Source organism: Momordica charantia (assembly GCF_013281855.1).
Source record: "Momordica charantia cultivar OHB3-1 chromosome 10 unlocalized genomic scaffold, Mcharantia_2.0 BLBB01000010.1, whole genome shotgun sequence".
In the NCBI taxonomy this organism is placed as follows: domain Eukaryota; kingdom Viridiplantae; phylum Streptophyta; class Magnoliopsida; order Cucurbitales; family Cucurbitaceae; genus Momordica; species Momordica charantia.
Genome location: NW_028275158.1, coordinates 7913489 through 7938028, shown reverse-complemented (window position 1 = coordinate 7938028; position 24540 = coordinate 7913489). Strand labels below are relative to the sequence as shown.

General features: G+C 34.6%; 2 protein-coding genes across 4 annotated transcripts; both read left to right on the top strand.

Annotated features, from left to right (window-relative positions):
* Nucleotides 1-4549: 4549 nt before the first annotated feature.
* On the top strand, nucleotides 4550-14997 carry LOC111012888 (P-loop containing nucleoside triphosphate hydrolases superfamily protein). Of its 3 annotated transcripts, none has more exons than XM_088118624.1 (7): nucleotides 4550-6483; nucleotides 8581-8721; nucleotides 8846-10607; nucleotides 11126-11350; nucleotides 11441-11520; nucleotides 12849-13699; nucleotides 13785-14997. In XM_088118624.1, exons 1-7 carry the CDS (start codon nucleotides 4975-4977, stop codon nucleotides 14953-14955), a joined length of 5739 nt encoding a protein of 1912 aa, XP_087974750.1. In that variant the 5' UTR covers nucleotides 4550-4974; the 3' UTR covers nucleotides 14956-14997. The 3 variants fall into 3 exon arrangements, with proteins under 3 accessions (XP_087974750.1, XP_022142883.1, XP_022142880.1); XM_022287191.2 differs by having other exon boundaries at nucleotides 11126-11520; nucleotides 13785-14445; nucleotides 14585-14739; XM_022287188.2 differs by having other exon boundaries at nucleotides 11126-11520.
* Nucleotides 14998-16779: 1782 nt separating this feature from the next.
* Nucleotides 16780-18991, top strand: LOC111012817 (UDP-glycosyltransferase 79B6). The gene is made up of 2 exons (XM_088118978.1): nucleotides 16780-17359; nucleotides 17790-18991. Exons 1-2 carry the CDS (start codon nucleotides 16798-16800, stop codon nucleotides 18566-18568), a joined length of 1341 nt encoding a protein of 446 aa, XP_087975104.1. The 5' UTR covers nucleotides 16780-16797; the 3' UTR covers nucleotides 18569-18991.
* The last annotated feature ends 5549 nt before the right edge of the window (nucleotides 18992-24540 follow it).

The window sequence follows — 24540 nt, the reverse complement described above, 5'->3', positions numbered from 1 at the left end:
AAATATAAATAAACTTTAGATGTTTTATTTAAGGGTCAGTGACAAATATAGCAAAAATACTTAGTAAAATTGTTAAAATAGCAATCATATTTAGTTTCTTCAAATAAAGTATTGTTTTAGATCAAGATCCAATTTAAAAATGACAACTTTACCGAATGATATACATCTGTAATATATCTGATTACTGATATATATATCTGATATACTACTGATACGAGTGTCTTATATATACTTGCAATATGTATGTGATATATGTCTGACATACTACTGTTATATGAGTGCCGATATAAATCTAATATATTACGGATATGAGTGTCTAATATACTATAGTATCTGATATAAGTGTAAATTTTTGCTATATTTGAACATTTTAAAAATAGGTGACATATTTTGAAATACATAAAAGATTTTTACTACCTAGTGCAATTTCTTTTTTTTTTCTTTAATCCAACATAGTAATGTATTAGATTAAAATATAGTTTTGGACCTTTGCTCTTTGTCATTTACTTTCAACCATCAAATCTCTAAAATTTAAAAACCTCATGTTTTAGTCTTTCAAAATTAAATAAAATTTAACATCAGTCTATTACTTTTTAAAAATCTAAGCTGGGAATTGATGAAAAGATAACATGATATGTTATATTGTCTAATAATACCAATGTATAATTAATAGCAAAAATATAGACACATTATGCATTACTCGAATAGAATTTGAGAAAGTATTGGATTAGAATGTGTTTAATAGTCGAAGGAATAAGTTGAAATTTTTTAGTATTAATTAGGAAGTCAAAGTCGTACTATCACATATATCGAGTCTAGGGAAGTCCCAAATTAATTAGACATGATCAAGTCAAAGTCGTACCATCACGTATATCGAGTCTAGGGAAGTTCCAAATTAATTAGACATGATCGAGTAGTAGTTGAACCTTGAATTAGATTGTGTTTGAATCTATTATCTCAAAGTCTTTTTACTTTTTTCACATGCCTTCGCTACTAAAATTTTGAGCTTTTGTGACGTTAATGAACAGTAAAACACTGTTGAAATTTGATACAAATTATTGTATGGATTTTGGATTTTAATGCCAGGAAGGCCAAATGGTTTTTTAAATGAGAACGAGAATCAGATGAAAAGCATAAATTCGATACAAATTATTTTTCTAGGTTAAATATATGTTTTGTTTCTATTTATTTGTATGGATTATTTTTTTCAAGTTAACTCCTTATATTTTGTTTTTCAAATTACGATTATACCTTTTTCGTTGAATGTCAAATGTGGTTGGTGAAGCAAAGGTTAATGGCAATAGAGAGAGTCTGAGTATGACCATTGAAATGGGATTCACCCAATTGATTATTGAATTTGATTCTGCTAGGCTGTTATCGTTGATTCAAACAAACAAGGAATATTGTTTTCTAAACTAGAGTTGATTGTTCAAGAAATTATTACTTTAGTGAAAAATTTAAGGGAATTCGAGTTTTACCCATTGTCGAAGAAGATGTAATCGTGTGGTGCATGCAGCAGCGAAACTCGCAGTGGATGGGAGCGTGAAATTAAAAACTTTCACTTCCTAAGTAGTTTAGTTTTTCCCTTAAATTTACGCCAACTTTATAAGTATATCATGTCATAAGTTTTCATCAACCAACTTTGACATTCACCTATGGATAGGGCATAATTGAAAATCTTTAAAACACTAGGGAGTAAATTAAAAGTTTTTAAATGCTAAATTAAAAAATACTCCAACATTATAAATAAATAAAATTAAAATATATATTTAGCATTTTGTTTACCCCTGGTGGTTAAATTGCATCCAAATTTTAGAGAGAAAATTTAATGCTTTCCTGTTTACTATTCCCCTAATAAAAACACCGACGGTTTTGCTATTTTTTTATCATTCGTAACTCACAAAATCATAATAAATATACCATTTTTAAAATAGTTGAATAATTTTGAATATTTGATATCATAACAATTTTTTTATTGCAATATGTCATAGAGTAATAATAAATAATAACTTACAGACACATTTTTTTTTAATTTATCAGTAAAATAATAGGAAACAATAAATAAAAATGAATTGTAAACATTTTTCTTTTGGTTAATTACACAACTAGCCTATTTTTAACATCTTAATTATAAAAGTGTCTTCAATCTCGAATATTTATACATACTTTTGTTAATACAGAGGCTGGTGATATATTTTTAATAATAAAAAAAAGAAATATAAAAATAAAATTATTAATTTAAGCTACATTATAGGATGAAATCTCTTGATTCTCTTATCCATCGCAAATCCTAATCTATTTCTTAATAATTCTTCAATTCATAAATTTTGCAAGGTTAAATCATACTTCAATAATATTGTTTTGTAGACAACTTATAACGATAGCGTTATGAATGATTAGAGAATATATTTTGGATAAGCTATATATACTTTGTAATAAAATGTATATATTATATAACCTAATAAAATGCATGTATTATATAACCTAATTACTAATTCCTCAAGTAGATGATTTGAACTCATTTTTTCTTAATTAATCATAGTCTCTTAGATCAATGAGTCACCCAGGATAGTTTATAACTTTATCATATTGTAAATTAGACTGAAAAGTCTATTTTTATCCTATTGTAAATTAGACTGAAAGGTATATGTTATATAATTATGGTCGTAAAACTAATGGTTGCCGAACAAGTGAATAAGACCTCGAAAAAATTAATGGTGAATTTCACAAATCTTGCATGAACATGGATAATTCGTGAGCTATTAGGTGAAATTTGAAAAATAGATTTTGATAATTAAAATAAAAAATAATGAGAATAATGAAACATCCTATCTATATTTGTTGAATACTTTATTAAAATATAAGCATTTAATAATAATTACAAAAGTTAGCATTAAATGACCATTAAATCATTTAGGGTATCATATATTGAAAAAAATATATAAAATAGATGTAATAAGATGATATTAATCGAGAACAATTTAGAGATAAAAAATCTTAATTTAAATTCTCAAAATCTATATTTATAAATATTAAAAAGAATGAACGTTTATGAAATATCATATATTAAACGACTCACTCGAGAAAATCTCTGTTTTCTTTTTCTTTCATTTTTTTTTTCATGGGAAAATAAAAATAAAAAGCGGAATGGAATAAACCACATACTTGCAGTTGTCAGCCAAATAATTTTCAGTTCCCTATAGAGAATTTTAAAACGAGTTTTTTTTTTAATAATAAAATCACTTTTGATTTTCTTACTTATTAATAAAAAAAGATAAAGTGTATCTATATTTTTTAGTACGGGATGATAATTCGAACTCACGACGTTCTGATGGTGTCTTAACCAATTGAGGTCGTGTGTACGAATTCCTGCCTTATTGTTAAGTTTAATGGTACCTTAAGTACCAAAAGTTTTACTTTCGATTTCACTCAAAAGGTATGAGAAGTATAATGGTACTATAGGTATCCAAATTTTTACTTCCGATTTCACTCAAAAGTACGAGATAATCAACTATATATGATCGATCTCTTATCTAAACAATTTAAAATTTTGTTCACACCCATTGCAATTCAAAAACCCACATCTTCTTGTACCAAACACAAAATTTAAAAGTTTAACTAAAGAAACTACTTATTATTAGGGAAAAAGTTAGAACTTTTAATAATGTTTTTTTTACACACTAATTCAAAAAATACACGTTCCACCAGAATAATGTTTGGAAATAGTTGGTCGTCTTTTCAAGAGACAACCCATAAATAATCTCCACTCTCCAAACGTGACACTTTGTTGGCGCTATGTTTGATTAAGAAATGTTTTTTCTTTTTAAAATTCTAGTAAGTCGTCTCTTCAGGAGATGACTATGGAATGCATGTCGTCTCTTGAAGAGATGATCATCACTAGATTTTTTATTTTTATTTTTTTATCTTGCATGTCCCAGGTTCTTCTCATTGTCTATTTAACTAACGAAGCATTCAAATTTAAATTAAATCTAAATTGTAAAAAAAAAAAAATTAAATCAAATGATACGTTTCCATAAATACTAATGAAAGAGTAAAGAAACGACGATGAATAGTTACCATGTGGAAGCTTAGAACTCAAGTCTATATGAAGTAGAGTATTAATTTTCACCGAAGTTGTTATTTGCAGGAAGGGAAAATGAGTAGTGAGTGATTGGACAGTTTGAAGTAAATGACTCAAACACTTTATTGAGATAATAGAATAAGTATATGTTTGAGTTATCACGTGATCTATTTTATTTTTTTTAATTTAAATATTTAATAATAACTAGTTAAATTGAATTTTTTATTGGTTTAGTTTTAAGATTTTGTTAGTTAATTTAATTTAAGGTTTGTTTTTTTTTTAAATCGACAATCAATTTATTTACGATTTTATTTAGTTAAATTTAATTTAAAGTTTGTCTACAAAAATAGATTTCTAAGTTTCAAAAAATTGGGTTTACATACACGCGCTATAAATATCGCGTGGCGTAAATGCCAAAAGGGAACAGTGAGAAGTTTGCTTCCTATAAGCTCACGCCCTAGTCTTTGTGTATATGAGAAATTTCAGTGAGAATTTTACATTCTGAGAGGTGAAGAAGAAAATCTTACCCAAAAAACGGGGGAAAATGGTTGAAGCCGGACCTTCAATCTTCTCGATGACTTGCGGAAAATCTCGGAGAGGGTTTTGGAAAGCCGTGTAATTGATTTCTAGGGTTCGTTTATTTCTTTCAAATCCGCTTCTCTCTTGTTTTTATTTGAGATAGATTCATATCAGTTCTCAATTGGTGATTTCCTTCTACTCGTTCGTCGTGGCAATGCTTGTATTATCTGTATCTGGTTTGTTAGAATGTGTAATTGGATGAAGAAGAGGATCTTTCGAGTTTCGGTCGACCAAACAATACGTTTCTATGCGGATGAGTAGATTATAAGTCAGGGACGACGTTTGTGTTATCAATTTTATTTGTGATTCTTGTCATGCGATTGTCGTCGGAATCTGTTTCATCGTCATTGAAGCAGAGCGGCAATCGGTCTGGGTCTAGGCTGAAGAAGAAGCACAAGAGGCTTGATGCCATATGCGAGAAAGAGTATAGTCGAAACCATGGCGATGTGAATGAGAATGGTAGTGGGTTGGGAACTGCGGAGGTTGACTTTGGACTTCGACGGAGCAACCGTGTCCGTCGGGCCCCAGTCTTGCTTGATGCTTCACCGTCGCCAAGGAAGAAGCGACGGAAGATTCATGGGAATGGAACTTTGGGCATTAAAAAGAGTGCCGAGACTCTGGCTCAGTTGAGTGACGATTTGAATGATGAGGCCCAGGGCAATTGGGGAACAAGGTTGAGAGCAAGGAACAGTAATTTGGGGCTTAGAGTGGACAAAGGCGCTCGTGCAAGCAGGAAAAGGAAGCTTTTTGATGCAATAAGTGATGTGAAGGTAAAAGATAGTGGAATGAAGATGGATTTGGATGAGAAAAAGGGAAAATTGGAAGATGGGGAATCTATGGTTGGAAGGTCTAACCGATCAAGAAGGAGGAGGTTTGGAGCGATGAATGGTCCAATTAGAACTGAAAAAGAGGTGAAGTCTCCTGAAATTAAGGATGATTACGACAGGGAACACAAGTTAGCGATTAATATTGAAGATGAGGAGCAGGAAGAGGAAGAGGAAGAGGAGGAGGTGGAAGAAGAAGAAGAAGAGGAAGAGGAAGAGGAAGGGGAAGAAGAAAAGGAAGGGGAAGGGGAAGAGGAAGAGGAAGGGGAAGGGGAAGGGGAAGAGGAAGAGGTGCTGGAGCGCAAAGAAGTCATGATTGCAAAGGAGGAGAGACGGGAGGATGTTTTGCCTTTGGAAGATGAAGTGGATGATGAAAATGTAAAAGCAGCAGATAATATTTTCCCTCAGTTTATTGAAAAATTGGAGAAAGAAACTTTGAGTCATTTGCACATAGATGAGGCTTGCAGTGCTGATCACAATAAAGAACCAGCCAATGCAGTCGACAATTCAAACAACGGTGAGATACAGGTGGAAAAATTAATGTTCTTACATGATGGTGAAAATGAAATACATGATGTAGAAGCTGCTGGAGTTTCAACAAATGAAGTGGTAGGTGGAAGGTGTTGCAAAGAGAAAGATGTTGATTTGGGCAAGTTTGCTGAAAAGTCTATGCAACACGGTGGTGATTTAAATTTAAAGAAGTTTAGAGATAGTTCCACTGGTAGATCGGGTAAGGCTCACATTAAAGAGGGAAGAAGGTGTGGATTATGTGGAGGAGGAATTGATGGCAAACCTCCCAAGAAGTTAGTTCAGGATTCAGGTCAGAGTGAAAATGAAGCTTGTAGTGGCTCTTCAGCTTCAGAGGAACCAAATTATGACAAGTGGGATGGTTTTGGTGATGAACCTGGATGGCTTGGACGCCTATTAGGTCCCATTAATGATCGTTATGGCATTGCTGGAATATGGGTCCATCAACACTGTGCAGTTTGGAGCCCAGAGGTGTGCCTTCTAACCTGGAACCACCGAGTTCTCCCAGACTGAGTAGTTTTAATATTATGATTTCTTTTCTGATAGGAAACTGACTGACTTTATTATTGTTACTTTATTTATTTAGATGGTTTTTGGATCAGAAATAATAGCTTTGACTTGTAAGATCTTTATAAATTATTAATTTGGATTTGTTTTACTGTATTGCTACACTTGCTGCTTACTAGCTTGATCTACTTTATTCCTCGCTCTCCACCTTCCTTCCCAAAGAGAAAGCTGAATTATATGTTGTTGCATATGTAGTAAATATGACGAAGTTTGCCCAATTATTGCCTTCTGTAGAATAGTATCATATTATGTCTACATAAGAACTCTCAGACTAGCTGATAGGAGAATATAAATTCATATTCGGTCCTTTTTGTTACAATCTCAGATGCATTAGTACCTCTGAACCCTTAAGATGGTAGGGGAAAGCATGCCAACTCTTTTAGCGCATTTGGTCCTACATAAGAGCCTTAAAGAGCCTTTAAGTGATATGTGGGCTGCATTAAACCATCTCTATCCTTTATGTTCATATTATTTGTTATATTTTAATGCACATGACTCCTGTCCGTTCATATTTAATTTTTTGCACTTTCTTTTTTCGCTTGTTCGTCAAGCTTTCGAGTAGAACCAAGTTTTCAAGAAACTGCTCGAGTGTTAGTCCTAACCTAGTACGTCATAATTGAGAAAGGGTTTAACCATGTGCTGTGCTGTGGATCGGTGCTCTCCTTAATGTCCTTATAGGATAACTACACAATTCTTTGATTTAAAAAGGCACAGAGCAACAAAAGGAACTAGTTTCCCATGCCTCTTTAAGGTCCCACTTTATACCCTATGTTTTCTTATTTCTGATTTTCCTCACTACCTACAAGCTTGCCATGATCACTACCTCACAGCCTTCTGAAGGACCGAACGATGCAACTTCAAATATTTTAGAAATAATAATTTCGGAGTAGTATCTTCAGCTGAATGGGGAGTCATTCTAAAGATGAAATGGTGCTAACTACTAAATAGATATGGGGTAGGAATTAGGATAGGAGATCTACAGCAAACAAAACCATTTGAACTGATTCTTTTTTGAACTTTATTGAACCCTGCTAGAAATTTGTACCCTATGCTTGTCTATTGCAATTGGAATTTTCTCGTGATGTTGCTATTTTTTTGTTAGTGTTTTTATATTTTTTGTGGTAGAAAAATTTCCACTCTATCAACTATGAATAAAATGGTTCTTTTTTAATTGAGAATTGGCCAGAAGAAGCTCACTCTCTTACCCCATAGCAGCCCATCTTCTCCCTTGACTTTATGACCATGTTTTGAAGGTGAAGGTCACGAGTAGGAGATGGGAGGCCCTGCACCTACTTGTTGACTATAGCAACGGGCGTTTGGCTTGGACACTTTTTAGTCCCCTTTTTGACACTTTTTTGAGCTTCGTGAAGAGAAAAGCTATCTTCAAGTTGTTTATTGAAGAACATATTCTCTACTAATTCTTATGAAATAATCTCTTGGGCTTCAAAGTAATTTATTTATTTATTTTATAAGATTGAGTATTTCATCGATGATATGAAATATACAAAAAGCCAAGGGCTAGTTACCAAAATTCCTTCCAATTAGAGACTAGGTCATTTAGATAGTTTTTCATTTTTCATTCATTATATTATAATGAATTTTATCCTCTGTTATGATTTGTAATTTTTTTCTCTACTTTTTTGCAAATGCTCCACACTTCACTTAGATATTTGCAATTATCCTACTCTTTTGTTTCTTTTTGGCCTTTATAACCCCAAAGATTGTTGTAATTATCCTATTCTTTTGTGTTTGATTAGCTTGGATAGATCTCGTGAGTCATTGGGAAGGGATGGTTTGGACTTTTCATTCCTGCCCTTATGGCCTTTTTGTTTATCCACTCCCCCACAGAAAACACACATACACACACAAAGAAGAATCTAGGTTTCTCCTTTTCCTAAGTTCTCTGTTGCTTTGTTATTTGCTCTATATTCTGGAGGATATATAATTCTTCTAGGGAACTTTTTGGATGTCAATCTTAATATGAGCAAAACATATTTGTAGGTTTATTTTGCTGGATTGGGATGCTTGAAAAATGTAAGGGCTGCTCTTTGCAGGGGAAGAGCATTAAAGTGCACTCGCTGTGGGAGACCTGGTGCAACCATTGGATGTCGTGTTGATCGATGCCCAAAAACTTACCACTTGGTCTGTTTTTCACTATCATGCTATTAGACCTAGTTATCTTCTGGCTTAGGCTTCTTATATGCATTGCTGGATGTACGATTCTTTAACACACCTTTCTTGTTCCTGGTATTTTGTTATTTTGCAGCCTTGTGCACGTGCTAATGGTTGCATATTTGATCACCGGAAATTTCTCATAGCTTGCACAGATCATCGCCAAATCTTCCAACCTCATGGTAATCAATATTTAGCTCGGATAAAAAGATTGAAGGCCAAGAAAATGAAATTGGAAATAAAGAAGTCATCAAATGATGCTTGGCGAAGGGATATTGAGGCTGAAGAGAAATGGTTGGAGAACTGTGGCGAGGATGAAGAGTTTCTGAAAAGAGAGAGTAAGAGACTTCATCGAGATTTGGTAAGAATTGCACCTGTGTACATTGGTGGTTCAAACTCAGAAGGTGAGAAATTATTTCATGGATGGGAATCTGTTGCTGGGCTTCAAGGTGTCATCCAATGCATGAAAGAAGTAGTATTCTTACCTCTTTTGTATCCTGAGCTTTTTGATCGCTTTGGGATTACACCTCCTAGGGGCGTTCTTTTGCACGGATATCCTGGAACCGGTAAAACACATGTTGTGCGAGCATTGATAGGTTCTTGTGCTCGTGGTGATAAACGTATAGCCTATTTTGCTCGTAAAGGAGCCGATTGCTTAGGGAAATATGTTGGTGATGCAGAACGTCAGCTAAGACTTCTATTTCAAGTTGCGGAGAGATGCCAACCTTCCATTATATTTTTCGATGAGATTGATGGGTTGGCACCTTGTCGTACAAGGCAGCAAGATCAAACCCATAATTCAGTTGTGTCTACATTGCTTGCTCTATTAGATGGTCTAAAATCTCGGGGGTCTGTTGTAGTTATTGGTGCAACAAATCGCCCAGAGGCAGTTGATCCAGCTTTAAGGAGGCCTGGGAGATTTGACCGGGAGATTTATTTTCCTTTGCCATCGGTTGAGGATAGGGCTGCTATTCTCTCCCTTCACACTCAAAAGTGGCCAAAGCCAATTGATGGGCCCTTACTCCAGTGGATTGCTAGAAGAACTGCAGGGTTTGCTGGTGCTGATCTTCAGGCTCTTTGTACTCAAGCAGCCATGAGTGCTTTGAAAAGAAATTTTCCTCTTAAAGAAGTTTTATCAGATTCTGGTGAACAAGCATCGAGAGATAACCGCCCTCCTCTTCCTTCCATTTTAGTGGAGGAGCGAGATTGGTTAGAAGCTCTATTATATTCTCCACCTCCATGCTCACGCAGAGAAGCAGGAATGGCTGCCAATGATGTGGCATCCTCTCCTCTTCCCTCCCATCTCATTCCTTTTCTGCTTCAACCACTGTCAACTTTACTTGTTTCCCTGTATCTTGATGAACGCATCAGCTTGCCAGCTAATCTTTTCAAAGCTGCAACTTTAATTAAAAGTGTGATTATTTCTGCTTTGGATGGAAGGAAAATTGTCACTAGTTGCTGGTGGTCCCATGTTCACGATTTTGTTAGGGATGCTGATATTGCAAATGAGATAGAGATAAAGCTGCAGGGTTCTGGAGTGTTACTTGGGGATTCTACTTTTGGTTGTTCTGGTGTTGTCAACAATGATTCCTGTAATGAAATTTCGAAGTTTGAACGGTCTGTAGGTCATCGTGGTAGCCCATCCACGACCATGGTAGAGCACACATCATTCGACTTGGGAAACAAGTCTGGCTTTCGTATTTTGATTGCTGGGAATCCTAGATCTGGACCTAGGCATCTTGCTTCTTGCCTTCTTCACTGCTATATTCAACATGTTGAAATTCGGAAAGTTGATATAGCCACAATTTCACAAGAAGGACATGGTGATTTGGTGCAAGGCATATCTCAGATATTATGTAAGTTCTTAATTCTTTATGTGTGTTTTATGTTGTCTTACTAATTGCTAATGTAGAGACTTTGAATTTGTGAAGTTTATGCCTTATTTACACATTTGCAATATTCTCTGCAACTTATGGCTGCAGTATAACATATAGCTTTGAAGGAAGAATGCAATCAACAGTCTATTGTTGGGTGTTAAGTTACATAGAATCCTTGAACTTCTAATATACATACATACATACATGATACATATATATATATATTTTAACCAGAAAACTGTTGTGGTGCCTATTCTTTTGTCCCTTAAAGGAGAAGAGGACTAGGAGTTGTTGCAGAATGTAAATGGAAGATGTGCACTGTACTGTCTGACATTCTTCCTACTTTCCTATCAGATGTTGCTTTTCATGATATTGATGGTCCTACTTCAAACTTCGATGCATGAAATACTGTGCTTTATAGGATTTGGTTAATGTGCATTACATTGACTGCCCTTGATTCCTCACCGTTTCTTTAAAAAAAATTATTTACATGACAGTGAATTGCCCTAGCACGGGATCATGTATTGTGTTCATGCCAAGAATTGATTTGTGGGCTGTTGAGATACAAAATCAAACACCTGAGGAGTCTGATTTCTGTCTGAACGAAGATCAGTACCCCAATGATGGAATTAGTGTCAAAGATGGTTACGTTGGTGGAAGGGAAAACCATCGTTGTTCAGACGCAGACCAAAGCAAATCAACGGAGAGGACTGGATTTCAAGGTGTTATTTCTGGGGCTTCACATGCTTGGGAAAACCATCGTTGTTCAGACGCAGACCAAAGCAAATCAACGGAGAGGACTGGATTTCAAGGTGTTATTTCTGGGGCTTCACATGCTTGGAGTTCATTTGTTGAGCAAGTTGAATCTCTATCTACACCCTTGATGATTTTGGTATGGACATGTTCTCTCTTTATGATTTCTTAATTGAGATTACCTTCCCTCCTGCCATGTTTTACTTGGTCCACTTACGTCTGTAATTTCTTATGCACCTACCAGTTTGCATTTCATTAGTGTTTTTCAAAGAAACGAATAATTTCATTAGACAAAAACTATGCATGGAGAGATATTGGAAGCCAACCCAAAGCCAAAGCTAAAGTTAGCACAAAAAAGGCTCTCCAGCTAGTCGAAGCATTTCTCAATAGATCATGTTGTAAATGACTTTTTGGCTGTCTATTCTGTTCAGTGTTCAGTAGAAAATTGAAAATCTAATGCTAATAGTGGAGCCATCTAGGCACCTTATTTCCATAGATTCCCTTGAAAATCTGTATTTCGTCTTTTTCATAATTTTGGAAGATATTTCTCCTCTTGGTTGTTAATAGACTCATTGAAGGTGGCATATCTAAGAATATGATGCAGACAGATAAACCAAAACCGATACTGGTTGATCTAATTAAGAGTTGGATGACATTGAAGATGCTGAGCGCTTTAAATTGTACATACTCTTCAGATGTTTGTAAACTTCTGCCTCTTTAGGTGGTAAAAAGATGGCGTATGTAATGGTTGAAAATTTGAAAGGTTTTTCTTGAAAGATAAATTTTACAGTTTAACCCCCCTTCAACTTCTATATTGTAATTTTGAACTTTTGAGGACTAGAGGTTGCTGCACTGAGAACATGAGATTTGATTGGAAAAATATTTTAGGATGTAACTGCTCGTTCAATGAGTTTACTTGGGTTAACTTATAGTACCTGTGCCCAACAAATGGTTGCTGTTTAAATTTGATCCCCAGTATCTGATATGTAGAACTTGCATCCGATTTGGCCAATAGGATAGATGAAGGGATCCATTGAAACATGTTTGGTATGACTAATTCCTCATAATAATGATCTAAGAATGGAATAGTTAATGATAGGATTACTATTAGGATAAATTGGGGATATTATTAGGGTATATTAGTAATTGGGTTAGGGATTTGGTTATAAATAGTGGGGGAAATGATGAAAAGCTAGACAATTGGTTGGTTAGTATGATTTAGGCTTGAGTAAGAATACTCAAGAGAGGGAAGAGTCCGAGTACCTCGATTACTTGGTAGCTATTTACTTGGTAGTTCTTATATCTTTTATATATCAATATATTTCTAGTTGTTCGGGTTCTATTAGTCACTTCTGTTCATTTGGTGCATTCTAAATAATCATGCAGATGAAATATAGTCTCTGATAGTCTGTCTCTAATTCTCTAACTATAATGTCCATTGACTACGATACTTTTAATTGTGGAAAGGCCACATCAGAAGTTCCATTTTTGCTACTTCCACAAGAGATAAGGCAGTTCTTCAGGAATGATTTATCAATTTGTCGGCCAACTACTTCGGAGCACACAGTACCTAGATTCTCTGTGCAGATTGATGGAGGTTTCAACCATGACATGGTGATCAATCAGTCTGCAGCAGAATTATCAAGGGACATAGCAAAACTTCTTGTTCATTTGATTCACCAAAAGTCTCACACCAAAACATCTGCATGCACAAAGTACCAAATTTCTGTCATCCAAGGTGAGAGTAATGCAGCAAATCAGCAAACAGATAAAGAAACAGCCAATGGGCAAGCTGGGGAAAAGAAGTCCCCTGACGTAAATCCTGTTAGAGTTGCGCCACTACCTGGCTGTAGAACTATAAGAGTGAAATCAAATTTGGTTTCAGTAATATCTACTTTTGGCTATCAAATTCTGCAATACCCTCATTTCGCTGAACTTTGTTGGGTGACATCAAAGTTGAAGGAAGGCCCATCTGAGGACGTTAGTGGACCATGGAAGGGATGGCCATTCAATTCTTGTATTATTCGCCCGATGAGCGCATTGGAGAAGGTAGCATCAAGCAGCTTGAGTAATGGAAAATCTAAAGAAATTTCAGGTATTGTAAGAGGCTTGGTTGCTGTTGGTTTATCAGCAATCAGAGGGGCCTACACATCATTAAGGAAAGTCTCTTTTGATGTACGATTGGTTCTTGACCTCCTAGTCGAACAAATAAATGCAAAAATCAGTGCTGGGAAAGACCGGTATCAATATGTTCGCCTTCTATCGCAAGTTGCATATCTGGAAGATGTAGTTAATAACTGGGCCTTCACACTGCAAAGGTACTTTTGCTATGACTAAATAATATAATTTTTAGTCCAAGTTCAATCTGCAGGCTGTTACCTAATGAAAAATTATTCCTTTCAGCTTGGAACAGGACTCTCAAAAAATGGAAGCGTCAAAGAATCACACTTCGGGTGGTAATGAGTTCCAATGTAATGAGGTTCAGTGTGAGGAAAGTATTCGCGTTGTGTCCGAGAAAAGCTCTCCTACACATGAAATTCTGGAAGTCAGTCGTCAGGGACCTGTTGATGAGAAAGTTGTATGTAATGGTTCCTTGGGAGATGGAGATGTTGATCATTCCCATTCCAAGGACGGAACATTCATATCAGAAGGATGCGGTGAGAAGAATTTCTGCTTCTGTAATTCAGTCTTTAATGAGTCCCATCACGATGCTGCTGCTGCTGCTGATGATCACTTAGCTTATAATATTCCATCGAATCATAATGATGAGGCAACAGTAGTTGGACCTGATGATTTGGGCAACGGAAGAAACTGCACATCGGTTGAAACACCTTTAAATTTGAGAACAGAATCAGTTGTCGATTTAGAACATCATCATAAAAATTCAAGTGAGTTATGTGCTGATGAGTTCCTTAGTTGCACAAAACCCAGCAGCATTGGTAATGGGCACTCCTCCTTAGAAAATGGTTGCAAACATGTTGATAGTGAACCCGATACAAGCAATCGTGAAGTGAACATTCACTTGTCTCCGTGCAGAAGTGGCCCCTCTACTAACTCGGCATTGGTATGTTCCATTCGTTGCTGCACTGGTTGTTTAAACATCATCTATGATGCGACAAAAAATATTCTTCATAGCAAGTTTGGATTAAATCAGAATAATTGGACCGTGGAGGATGTTCATGATTTTGTTGTGGCGCTTTCAGTTGATCTTCTTGCAGCAGTAAGACGGGAATTTGTTGATGGAAGCAACAATCGTGCATTTAACGACAGACGAACGGGAGGAAAGGAGGACAGGTTTGAATCCTTGGACTCAAGAACTTGTTGCAAAAGTTCCAAAGATATGGCTTTGATGCCAGTGGAATGTATTTGCCATTCTGAAAATGAAACTTCAAGCGAAAGAGTAAATCCCTCTCCTTACTCGGAATTCGGGCTCGACCCAAACTTTATATTCAGAGATGGTGTACTGGTTAATTTAGATCCTGAAAAGAATGTTTCGTTTCACTGTAAATTGGAGACTTTGTGCCTCTGTTCTCTTACAGAGTTGATAGTAATGGCAAATAAGCCTTTTCGTTGATCAGATTATCTTAAAAGAAGAGTTTGGATCAGCCATGGCACATCTTTATGCCTCAGCAAAGGTTAGTCGATATATAATCTCTCTCCCTCTATATATTTTTATATATAATGTTACTAAAGAGAAATTTTTGAGCTGGTGTGAACACGAAATTATTTAATTCTTTTTCCCCAATAGTTGAGGAATTATGGTGTTTCATTTTCATTGATTTTGCTATCTTAGGATTCTGAGAAGGAGAAATGTGGGGGTAATTGTTCTGTAGTTAAAAATTATTCTCTTTTTTGAAGGCTGAAGGAAAGAGAGTTTAGTGAATTGTGTGGTTATTCTTAGTTTTTGGTATTTTAAAAAAAGAGACAACATATTTCTCTCAAATAAATTTCTCTCTAAAATTATTTTCGGCCATTTTTCTCTCTAAAAATGTATCTCTCTAAAATTTTCATCACTATATATTTTTATTTATTTATTTTTTTCTTGATATATGACTCATTTTTATGTCTCTAAAAATTTAAGGATGCATTTGATTAGCGATTTGAAAATAAGTTATTCAATGGAAAATAGAGTTGTATTATTTGTTTACACAAGACCTCTAAAGTAATAATATAATTTTATGCTCTTTTTTAGAGGGACGTGGTTTCACTCATCCAGATGTTAATTTGTTGGACTAACAAAAATTGAAACTTTTTAGAGGGACGTGGTTTCACTCATCCAGATGTTAATTTGTTGGACTAACAAAAATTGAAACTATCACGATCATAGAGATACCTAAATCAATAACTTATTTCATTTGGAATTCTTCAAAAGTTATTATTAATTAATCATTTATTTGGTTCCTATGAATAATGTATTTGAAAATTAATAGGAACCAATTACAATTTTGGTCTCTGTTCGGTTGCCAAGATTCAAGATTTGACAGTTTAGTTCATAGTCTTTACAAGATGGTTCTAAATGGTCTTTCACAACAAAATATCATTAATGTCTTTAATAAAAAAAATGATGTGACATTTAGCTCTTGAGGTATTTTTAGATAAGATGTCAAAATATATTAATTTTATATTCCTTCCAAGGCTTACGTAGCAATCTTTCCTTTAGCATATAATCAAGAATCAAGAGATTGGCTATACTCATTTTGACTCTCTCCCTCTTCAATATACTTAAATGTTAGAAAAATTATTTTGAAATTTGTATTGAGGAACATAAATCAACATATTTTTTTTTACAACAAATGTGAGGGTAGAAATTTGAACATTCAACTTAAGAAAATGATAGATCCTTGACCGATGAGTATATTCATTTTGACTTATTAACACGTTCACTTTGACCAACGACTTTTAACTATCGTCGGTATCAAAAAAATTTCAATCATTAAATTATAAATTTAGTTCATGGTTGTAAATTTTTTCTTTACGTTATTGAATAAATGTTGATTCACATCCAACACAAATGTGACAACAAATGATAGTAAATTGACAAAATAATGTGGCACATGCAAATACACTCTTCTGAAGTAATATATAAGATTTCATCTATAGATAATAGGTCACTCTATTTCTCTTTTACCTGTCCCCTCTCTTTTGACATATTATCTAGCAAGCCATGTTAAATCGATCGGTCCAATTCAAAGTTCTAACCGAAACTTACGAAGATCAAGCCACACAATTATGTTGATAATTTTACCACCTTGTAATACTTTTTTTTAACATTTTTAGTGGCTAACTTTTATTGCAAAGAAAAAGCTCCCTCCTCTTCCTCCGCCCGCCATGCAGTTTTCTCCACATATATTTCCCATGAAATTCTCAACACCAGAGAAAAAGAAGAAAAATGGCAGATTCCAAATTGCATGTTGTTATGTTCCCATGGTTTGCGATTGGCCACATGACTCCATTTCTCCACATCTCCAACCAGCTCGCTGCAAGAGGCCATACAATCACCTTCCTCTTGCCCAAAAAGGCTTCCTCTCATTTTCAACATCTCAATCTTCACCCACATCTCATCTCCTTTCGCATCTTGACTGTTCCTCCCGTCCCCGGCCTCCCTCCGACCGCTGAGACCGCCTCCGACGTACCCTTCTCTCTCAACAACTTGCTCGCCATTGCTTTCGATCTAACTCGGCCCCAGGTGGCGGACTTCATCCACTCTGCCCGCCCCGATCTCGTCCTTTACGATTTTGCCTATTGGATCCCTGAAATCACCACTCCGCTCAAGATCAGATCAATCAGTTATATCGTCGTTAGTGCAGCGTCGATCGCCGTCGCTGTCTTCTCAGGAAGGAAAAATGCAAGCATTGACGACCCCTTGACGGAGGAGGAACTGCAACGGCCACCACCTGGTTACCCGTCATCCACTGTTGTCCTTCGTGCTGGCCGTGAAGCACGGTCCTTGCTCTTCTTGTCCAAGCCCTTTGGCGATGGTATTGTTAAACTACCTTTGAATTTATAAAGCTTATAAGAACGAATTATTGTATATTTAATTATTTATTTATATTCTTAATACTCTCCTTCATTCATGATCTAAAAACTAAGCACAAAGCTCACACGAGAGTATTAATATTAATGTTAAAATATATTATTTTAGTCTCTATGGATTTGGTTTATTTTGGTTCTTTAATTTCCAAAATGTCTATTTTTGTCCATCTACTGTTGATTTTGATTGATTTTAGTGACGGATTTTTTAAAAGTGATGATTTTGGTCTTTATTTTCAAAATTTCTACATAAATTCTGCACCTTAAATCCTTTAATATAAAATCATGGTTACATTTCAAGAAATATATTAGATGTAGTATGGTGTTGCGAAGATCTATATGGAAGGATGATTTTGTTGACGGTTCTTCTTTGGACAGGCATAACATTCCACGAGCGCCTAATGGCGACTTTGAGTGGAAGCGACGCCATAGCCGTAAGAACATGCTCAGAACTGGAAGGCGATTTCTGCAGCTACTTGGGCACTCATTTCCACAAGAAAGTTCTGCTGACAGGCCCCCTCATGCCCCCGCCGGACACCACCACATCTCTAGACCAAAAATGGTCTAAATGGCTATCCCAATTCCCACAAAAAACCGTAATTTTCTGCGCCTTTGGCAGCCAACTGGTCCTGGACAAGGGCCAGCTCCAAGAGCTTGTGCTGGGGCTCGAGGAAACAAAGCTCCCATTTTTGGTAGCCCTGAAGCCCCCAACGGGGTTTGAGTCGATCGCGGATGCGCTGCCAGAGGGGTTCGAGGAGAGGGTGCGGGAGAGAGGGGTGGTTCATGGGGGTTGGGTTCAGCAGCCGCTGATTCTGAAGCACCCATCGGTTGGGTGCTTTGTGAGCCATTGTGGGTTCGGGTCTATGTGGGAGTCGCTGATGAGTGAGGCTGGGATTGTGGCGGTTCCTCATCTTGGGGATCAGATTTTGAATGCTAGGCTGCTGTGTGAGGAGCTGAAGGTGGGGGTGGAGGTGAAGATGGAGGAAGATGGGAGATTTACAAGGCAAAGTGTGAGAGAAGGGATTGAGAATGTGATGGTGGAGGGAAATGGGAGTGGGGTTGGACAAAACCATGCCAAATGGAGGGAGATGTTCGCAAACCCTGGTTTTATGGAGGCTTATGTTGACAAGTTTGTGAAGGATTTGCAACAGATCTAGTTGGAGCTAGATTGGTTATTAGGTTTTAAGGGTTGGAAAACTTCGGAGTTTTTGTGTAGTTTTGAAGTTAATTAGATGGTTAGGTTTTGAGTGGGAGCAATCTTGTCCGTCCATCCTTAAATGATTGACAGTTAAGATAGATGAATACAAAAGAAGTGACTTTTTCTTTTTCTTAGTTGTCAAAGATTTAATAAATGGGGTAAGGATAAAACTGGTCTCACTCCTAGTTGGGAGTCCTAGTTGGGAGGCAAGTATTTTCTAAGAAATAATGAGTTGTCAATTTTTCAATGGTGGTGAGAATAAGATTTTGTCTTCACTATTAATTTGATTTTAAGTGGGAAAATATTTAGCATCGTTAAATATGTGACAATTTAAGGGAAAAAATGCAAAAACAAAGACTTTTCTTTTCTGGTCGAAAATAATGAGTTGCCTAATGCATTGATTGTTAGTGGGGAAGATTTTATGGTTCAAATTCTTATTTGAAGTTCTCAACTTATTTTCATTCATTAGACTCTACAATAATCCAAATATTGATCTTTGACCAAAGATAAATAAGAATAAAGAATCAAATACAAAGATATTTATGTTTGGGTTAGTTGTAATAAGACTCAAGATACTCACAAATATTTTATGGAGCATTTTCTTAGTTAATGGTTTTGTTCCACATTGGAAAAAAAAAATCAATCAGTGGTTTATTAATACATACTATTTAGAAAGAAAATTACCCGATATTAATATTAAAGGAAAAAAAAAAAAAGCAAAAGCCTTGTGAAACGGTTGAGAATTTAAACCTCATACTTAAAAAAAGAAAAAAAAAAGATGTTTTAACCGATAAAATTTCATATTTTAAGATGAGGTAGGCGTGTAAGGATATACTAATACTTCTTCATTTATATTTCCCATATACTATTATCAATTTTATTTATTTTGTAGATCCTACATTATTAAAATGTTAATGACATAGATCAATGAAAATAAAAAAACACGTAGGTGGGAATTTAAAGTATTGACATTTTGGTCGAGAAGACATACCTTTGAACTATGCTTAAATTGATGGGGAAAAAAAAAGGAAAAATTAGATCGTTAAGACTTAGGACTTGATTTATATTTATGAAAGATACTTTAATTTCTTGAGATTTAAGAAATAGTTTAAAATATTTTCGAAGTTGGAGTGAGGATTAGTTGACTCAATATTTATTAATTATTAGGCTTTACAATTTTGGATGATGTGACCAAATTGGTGGGTTTCACTACAAGAATTTACGGTTATATCGACGGTATTTTTGCCGACGTTAATAAATTCGTCGGGAGAAACACACTTTTCGCGACGAAATATAAAATGTTGACCAAAACCCCCAATTCCCAACGTTTTTTAAGTCAACATCAGGATAAGTAAGCCCTTGCCCGACGTTTTATACAAAACGTCGGGAATAAAAATTGAAAACCCCTTGTTTCTCCAAAGAAATGCAAAATCTCCCCAACCGTGACGTTTCTTAATAAACTGAATTGTTTTTTAGGGACCACTAGTGGGTCTATTGGACAGTCTTACACTCGATGTGTTGAGATAGATGCAGAGGTAGCACGTAAAGGAAGAATTGAAATGACGATTGACCCTCAATATGGGAGTCCTGTATGTGAATGTGGAATGCGTATGGCAATTGCTATGGTTCGATCGTCAGGGAAAATTTTGACGTCGTGAAGTACGCAACGTGGAAGTAGATACCAAAACAAGACATAATAAAAGCTAGAGATCGTGTAGTCATAAGTTATTAATTTCCCTTGCGTTATAATTTGTCGGAGTGTGCAAAGATAAATTTATTTTGAACACTTGTATTGCTCCAGAACTGGTTCAAAAAGTGAACAGGTTAGATCATTACATTAAAAGATATGTGTACAAGACACTACAAACTACGTTTAAAGAATTTAGGGTGGACCTACATACCTACTACAAGAAGCGAGCAAGTCCTGCGACCGCTCGTCTAAAACCACCTCCACGTATTGCGAGTTTAGAGGAATGGGCTAAGTTATGCGATAGATGGGAGACTCCTAGGTGGAAGGTAACTAACTTTTATCCTTGCACGTTTAATTAATATGTTAGCTTCATGAGGTCACTAATGCATGTTTTCATTAGAAAAAGTCAAACACTAACAAGAAAAGTAGGTCAAAGCTCCCTTATAACCATCAAGCTGGGTCAAAATCATTTGTTCGCTTATAACAAGAATTGGTAAATTTTTCGTATTTTTCTATTTTGTTTACACATGAAAATTAAGTATCGTTGTTATTAACATTTCAAATGACTTTTGTACTTAATACTAAATGCAGAAAGCCAAACAGAGCGTTGAAATTGGCCCAATACAACTATTCAAAGAGACGAGATATCATCCGACTAAGGGGTGGATAAACCCTGCTGCTGTAGAAACATATGTAAGTTTTATTTTGTCAATTTAGCTTTACATGTTTTCTAATTATTTTGATATGTATTGTTCGTAATCGATAAATGAAGGGCAAGTTGGTCAGGTTGAAAGAAGAATCACCCACAGAACCACAAGTGGCCAGAACTATATTTGGACATCGATCAGGATATGTCATGGGCATGGGGTGGGATGTCATGCCAGAACCCAAGAGAGGAGGCTCATCACAAGTTTTGTTCTCAACGAACACAAGCATTGGAAGAAGAATCAGCCCTGACAAGAGCTGCATTAGCCAGTAATAATGCTCGAATGGATATTATGCAGGAGAACAAGCTTAAGACGCGTGCAGAATTAGCAAATTTTCGACGCGTGTTTGAAAATTACGTTAGTAGTCAACAGGGCCCATAAATAGATATGAATAACCTACTTATAGTATTTAGTTGAATATGCATATAGTTTATAATCTAGTGGGACAATTGTGTGGCTATCCTGCACCAAAGTAGCCAATTAGTTAAGACTTCGTATTTATATTTGTGTCTAGCTTAAAGTATTGTTGGATAATTGTATGACTATCCTGCAGCAAAGATAGCCAATTAGTTTAGACTCCGTATTTATATTTGTGTCATGCATGTAGTTTAAAGTATGTAGGTTTGGTGCATGTTGAAATTTTTAAATAAAAAGATGTAAATGTCTCGAGGTAGACAGGTCTTGAAGTAAATGTTGAAATTGTCAGCCATATGAATCTCTCTCACCCTCTCTAGGTGTAAAGGTGGAAATTGGATACATAAAGAAGAAACATTTGAAGATATCTCGTCTTTGATGCAAAATTACTAACTAAAACACACTACCATATATAATGTTTTATGAAATGCTTGTGATTATGAGTATACTTTAAGTATATGTATCAATAATAGGGATTGGTTTTTTGAGAAACTTGCCTTAGAGAAATTGGATATAGGGAGAGGGAATAGTGTAGTATGGTATATATTGAATGATCAAAGATTGAGGATGTTTTGTAATATAACATTGAATTGAACCCTCGTAAAGACATATATTATCTTCACTTTATGTCACCTCTTCGTCTGTTGGATATTGTGCAATTTATGGTTATTATTTTTGTTTACCATTGTAAATTTGTTAAATTATAAAACAATAGTGTCTTACGGATAATGTCTTTTACATGCTTGTAGGTACAAAGGTATTTGAAAACTAATTTTGGAGATATTCTAACACGAAAGAATATCAAAGCTTCCAGGAGTCAGGAATACTAATTTTTTGTTCGGTATATTTTTGGAATATCTTGTAATAGAATTGTTTTATAGAGAAAAAAAAGACAAATCGACGTTATCAATACTAATGTTGGAAAATCCAATTTATAAGGTGTCGCAAAAAAAAAAACGTCGGGCAATTTCCGACGTTTATGCAAAGCGTCGGAAAAAGGGTACCTTTTCCGATGTTTTACAAAAACATCGGGAATATCGAGAATTTCTCGACGTTTTTCAAAATTTTCGTCAGGAAGAGCTATCCCAACAGCCTTTTCTCGACCTATTTTCTGACGAAAAAAACGTTGGAAAAAAATTTTCTCGACGTTTTTTTGCGTCGGGAAAACCCTCAATTCTTGCAGTGTTTTATGTTAAACTAGTAATTTAACACGTGCATTGCACGTGGTATCTTAATTTTATCGCATTGTATATTGACGTTAATTTTAATTATAAAAAATTTATGAATCTATCGAATACTACAATCATTCTTATTTATAACAAAATAAATTATATATCAATAATAAATGATTTTTTTATTAATTATTTTTAAAATTTAGTAACACTTATTAAAATAAATATTCACTATTTGATTGAATAAATTAATTTATATATATTTACAACAATCTCATGGTTGTATAAACGTGCATCAACTGTTAATCAACTATGCTCTAGTTGGCCTTAAAAATGTTGTTATTGTGTATCTAACAATAAAATTTACTTTCAAACAAAGTTTTAATTACGAAGATATGTTACTTTTAACTTTTTATTTTAAATAAAATAACTTTAGATAATGGTGTACTTGTTTTAGTAAAATTATTTTTTTTACATTACATTCGTAAAAAATATTATTTAATTTTCATTGAAAGTATATCATAAAATAAATGATAGGATGATTATTTTTTCTTCATGTATATAAGAAAATCAAATATTAATCCTGTTGTATTTAAATAAAACAGACAACCTAACAACTTTTAAATATGTAAAAATATTTAAAATAAAAAATAATGATATTAAAATTAACTACAAAATAGTCCGAACTTAAAAATATAGCAATATTGTTGGAGATTATCATATATTTTCATAAAATATATTTACTTCTTATTAATGCTTGAGATCAAACTAACAAATGCTTGCAAGATACACACAATGATCAACAATTGCTAAACAACGCCGCTCTACAACGTAAAAAAGAATATTGAAAATGTTAGTATTCTATCACAAAATCTAGAAACCAAGATACCAAGATGAACTAAAGATAAAAAAAAAATATGTATAAAAGAAAAGAACAAATTAGTGTGAAAATGAGGAGGAAGAGAACCACTTTTACAAAGCAAAACTTTTGATATTCTTAACCTTTGAGGTTTCATTCATTCGATCCACCTTGTGATGCATTTAAATTTTGTTCCCTAAAAATTTAATTATAATTAAATAAGTGAGAGACAAATGTAAAAAAGTGTCACCTAGGAGGGAAGGATGAGAGAGAAACATAAATTTAAGAGAATGATAATTTTGGTGTTACACAAAAAGTAAGGGTCAATATTGTCAAAAAAATGTTTTTTCTACGTCCGTACCTTTTAATATATTATAGAATTATAGATTAGAGTCTAAATATATAATTTAGAAACGTTTGAGATTTTCTTTTCAATTTAGTCCTTACATTCTTTTTAAAGGTGATTTTTTTTTTGTAATCAATAAATATTAAAAAAAAAATGAGGATGTATCGAATCCAAAATTGATAATTTTTCTGAAGTTGAAAATCGTCGATATACCACATTTTAGTAAGATCATTTTTCTATACGATAGTAAGCAATTTTAGGTCAATTATGTCAAACGTGCTATGTCATATGAAATTAGCAAGGTTTCTATTATATGTGTGAGTAATATTTCTATTTTTTCAACTCAATTAATAAAATGAGTTTTGTTATTATTTTGAAGAATGGTTGGGGTCTGTCCTTTTATTAGATGAATCGATTGAAAGAAGTTAGATTTGATTATGAGTCTCATTCCGAATGCCCAATATTTTCGTTAACTAAGAAGAGGAGACCATCCAAAATTGCTAGACATTTCGCTGTCATGCTTGCTTGGCACCTCTATCCTTGCGACCTCTATCCTTGCGAGTTACTATCCTCCCAGTTCAGTATCGGAGTTCAACTTACTCCTCGCGTAAATGGGGGTGGAAAATGCTTCATTGCATAAAAATCGATCAAGTTTCTCTCTAATTTGAGCTTTGTCCAGTCTTCCATCTCTATAAAATTGAAACCTATGCATTTCCAACACATCAATATTTAATTTAATTCCT

Bases quoted from the DNA above. Each gene is read 5' to 3' on its own strand.
- LOC111012888 (XM_022287188.2), top strand. From the start codon at position 4,975: ATGCGATTGTCGTCGGAATCTGTTTCATCGTCATTGAAGCAGAGCGGC. The intron at 8,722-8,845 runs GTCTGTTTTTCA...GTTATTTTGCAG, and splicing joins GCCCAAAAACTTACCACTTG to CCTTGTGCACGTGCTAATGG. The intron at 10,608-11,125 runs GTAAGTTCTTAA...TTTACATGACAG, and splicing joins AGGCATATCTCAGATATTAT to TGAATTGCCCTAGCACGGGA.
- LOC111012817 (XM_088118978.1), top strand. From the start codon at position 16,798: ATGTTCCCATGGTTTGCGATTGGCCACATGACTCCATTTCTCCACATC. The intron at 17,360-17,789 runs GTATTGTTAAAC...TTCTTTGGACAG, and splicing joins GTCCAAGCCCTTTGGCGATG to GCATAACATTCCACGAGCGC.